At 44.2% G+C, this 3,671-nt stretch overlaps 1 protein-coding gene across 1 annotated transcript in view; it reads right to left on the bottom strand.

Annotated features, from left to right (window-relative positions):
* Positions 1–878: 878 nt before the first annotated feature.
* cdh13 (cadherin 13, H-cadherin (heart)) overlaps positions 879–3,671 on the bottom strand; it is a 283,792-nt gene continuing 280,999 nt past the window's right edge. Inside the window, exon 16 of the mRNA XM_008436465.2 lies at positions 879–2,137. Within this exon, the coding sequence (XP_008434687.2) occupies positions 2,130–2,137 (8 nt within the window). The 3' untranslated portion in view covers positions 879–2,129. The remainder of the gene's footprint in view (positions 2,138–3,671) is intronic.

The following is a 3,671-nucleotide window of genomic DNA, read 5'->3' as shown; positions in this document are numbered from 1 at the left end:
CATCAGTCCCTGGTTAGCGGCTATGCTAACGCCATCATCAGTCCCTGGTTAGCGGCGATGCTAACGCCATCATCAGTCCGCTGAGAGTTGGAGACGAGAAACTTCCTGGTTCTGCTCCAACATTTTGATTCTGAATCGGAGTAAAAATCTCTGTTCACCTTTAGTCTCAGTTTAGACGTAATCTCTTCTGAATGAGAGGGAAAGTGATAAAGAGCTAAACCAGAACCGCTCCAGAGGTTCTGGTCCAAACTCCCAGGACAGCATCAAACATCCATGACCTGAACCTGAACTTTATTCATGGCTCCAAAAAACAGAAAAATATTCATTCATTGTTAATATTCATCAGTATTTAAAAATAAAAACTTTCTTTTTGCTTCTGGAGCTCTTCCTGCTCAGCTTCACTCCTTTCATATTCAAAAAATGGAAAATGATTTTATCTGTATGCAAATTTCTGGAACTCCGTCTGAAGCCTTCAGTTTTATGTCCTGGTTCTTCATCACCGACTCGGTGAAAAGTTAAAATCTTACCTTCTCTTCCACCTGCTTGGCTCCATTTTGCTCATGAATTTAACTGCAGAATTTCCTTTGATTCTCTTCAAAAGTTCTTTAAATGAATGACAACAATAGATTCTTAAATCTTTTGTGGAATCTATTTTTTTTCAAAAAAACATTTTTTCTTGCAGGATTAATTCTGTCGTTTGGAAACTCGTCAGCTTTATGGTTTATTATATAAAATCTTTTTTAATAATCAGAAATGTTTGCAGCTGGATGCGCTCGGCCTCTGAGCAACCAGAAAACAAAGATATGCACAAAATACAGGAGAGCAAAGATTAGGAGCTTATAACTCATCAGAATGAACACATGACCTGAAGCATCATGGGAACTTTCAGTAACGGCTTTATTAAATTAGTGCAAAAGACAGACAGAACTCATTCAAGATGTCCTTTTTTTGTTTAAGTTGGTCTGCAGACGAACGCTTCTCCGATGAGCGCGAAGACAAAAAGGAAAACGATCCACCAGAGTCTTTGTTTTTCTTCTTCTGACTGGAAATGAGAGGCGGGAGAACGAACCGAACCCAAACACGGCTGCAGTCGAGCAAACTTCACTCCTGATTGTGCAAAATGAACCACGCTTGAAAAAGGAAAACAATCTGAAACCAAAGATGTTACAGTAAAATAGTGAACACAACAACAGCCTCTAATTTCACAGAAAAGATGGTTTCCTCTTTTAAAACAGACTGAAACTACATAAGTTAATCAATACTGTATATTTATACAATGGTAAAAAATAAAAATATTTATATAATAGTACTTTTTTCAGGTTTACACCATTACTGTGAAGATTTACTGTTTTCCACTCCATGATAACTAATGAGATCAGAACAGAAGCAAACTGAGGAAACGACTCCAGAGTCTCTTATTTTGAAGGCTTATGGCTACAACCTCGTCCTAAAAAAAGCCACAACCACCAACAGACTGCAGACAAAGAAAGACGTTCAGTCCTCCGAGACGGAAACAAGATCAAACGATCAAACAGGTTCTGACGAGAAGATAAAGAAACACGTTAACACCGCCGCTGCCCGCAGAGTTCACTGGGCCGGCGGCGGCACGCAGGTCAACGGACGGATGGGAGACGCTAACACAGCCAGGCAGTCTTCATGGGGGGGGGGCAGGTAAAAGAGGTAGCCATGACGACGGGGAGAGGAGGTTTCCGCTTCATTAGGAGTTGATCTGCTTTTTTCTCTCCATCAGTATTAATGTTCCTTCAGGATGTGGCGCGATGCTAACAATGCTAACACCGCTACATTCCTAGCTCTGCAACGGGTGGGGGAGGGGGCAGGTTGGGACAGAAATCAATGATCAGTGATGGATGGAGAGAGAGGGAAAATAAAGAGTAGGAACGCAAGATCAGAGAGGTGAAGATGGAGAGGGCCAGCAGGAAACAGGAAGTGATTTAAAAACAAAGATGGCTGACAGGCGGCGTCCCAGGTAGAAAGTTCTGGGTTTGCTTGTTGGATTTCATCGAGGTGAGAAGATTTCTTCTTCTCCTCCTCCTAATCCCGGGCGCGTGGGGAGATTCGTCGTTGCTTCTCAGTGGTGCGAAAAGGACAGTGAGAGGTTTCAGCAGGACTTACAGGCCTGGAGGGGGGTCAGGGGTCAGGGGTCAGGGTGGGGGTGGGAGGAGACGAGAAAACAAGAAGAACAAGAGTGAGTACCATGGAGAAGAGCCCAGTTCACCTGGATCAGTTCACGACTTTCCCCGGTGCTGATGAGGTTCTGTTGAGCAGCTAAGAGCTGTCAGTATCTAACCTGCAGTCAGACGGATCTCAGTTTGGAGAATCAGAAATTCACCTGTCAGACCGAACAGGTGAGAAAGAAATCAATAATCAATGCTGCCGACGCAAACAACTTCAGTGAAACTTCACTTCCGGGTCTGGAGGTTCTGCTGCGATGCTTGTGGGCATTACATCAGAACTTCCCGCAGAGCCACAGGGTGACTGGCTGTGTGGGCAGAGTAGTTGACCTGTGATCGGAAGGTTGCAGGTTCGATTCCAGCTTCCTCCTGCTAACTGCCTACCGATCTGCGCAGCGTTTGTGAGGGTGAATGGGTGAATGGGTGAATGTGACTCTAGTGTAAAGCGCCTTGAGTTGTCAAAATGACTGAAAAACTCTATTTAAGTTCATTTGTGTGTCTATTTAAAACTTACAAGACACACGCAGGTGGTGGAGCAGCGTTGAGCATCACTATCAAACAAACATGGCCGACTGAAACACATGGCCAAGATGATCCAACATGTTGAAAACCGGTCCTGATGACCCGATTGGACCCGATCACTCTGAGCACACGGCAGGAAAATCTGATTATCTTCAGGTCCAGGCAGATAACTGAAACATTAAAATCATGTGAACTGAGCACTCGCTATGTTTCCATGGTAACCAGTTTTAAACCGCAGCAGCTTCTCCAAACTCAGGTGAAACACTGAGTTCTCGGAGGTAATCCACATAACCCCCAAACTGCAGCAGTTTGTCTCCACCTCACTGAAACCTGCAGCAGGTGGGTGAAAATGTGACGCTGCAGGTAAATTCACAGCATGAAAAGGGATTTCACTGATCCAGACGTCTGATTGGCTGGATGACAGCACTGACCTTCCAATCCGTTTGCTCTTCGGTCTCTTCATGAGCCCAGTTGGAGGAGGAGCGGCCGTTTCACGCTCAGGTCTGAAGGCTCTTCACCTCACCGCAGCTGGTTCACAGGCCGGTTTCGGCTAAAAGCTTCACAACTTATGATTGGAATAGGCCGATTTCAGTTTGGAGGATTAAACTCACTGTCTGAAAAGGTTATTTGTTCAGTTTTTATGTAAAGTTTTTTACTCATGTGATGCATAAGAGTGTGTGTGTGTGTGTGTGGATTTGTGTGTTTGTGTGTGTTTCCATGTGTGTGTGTATTTCTCTGTGTGTTTCTGTGTGTGTGTGTGCGTATTTGTGTGTGTTTCTATGTGTGTGTGGATTTCTGTGTTTCTGTGTGTGTGTTCCCATGTGTGTGTGGATTTCTGTGTGTGTTTCTATGTGTGTTTCTGTGTGTGTGTGTTTCTATGTGTGTGTGTATTTCGGGGTGTATTTGTGTGTGTGTTTCTATATGTGTGTGTGTTTGTGTGCTTCTGTGTGTGTTTCT

This window comes from Poecilia reticulata, linkage group LG19 (genome assembly GCF_000633615.1).
Source record: "Poecilia reticulata strain Guanapo linkage group LG19, Guppy_female_1.0+MT, whole genome shotgun sequence".
NCBI lineage: Eukaryota > Metazoa > Chordata > Actinopteri > Cyprinodontiformes > Poeciliidae > Poecilia > Poecilia reticulata.
This window is presented reverse-complemented; position numbering and strand designations above follow the sequence as displayed.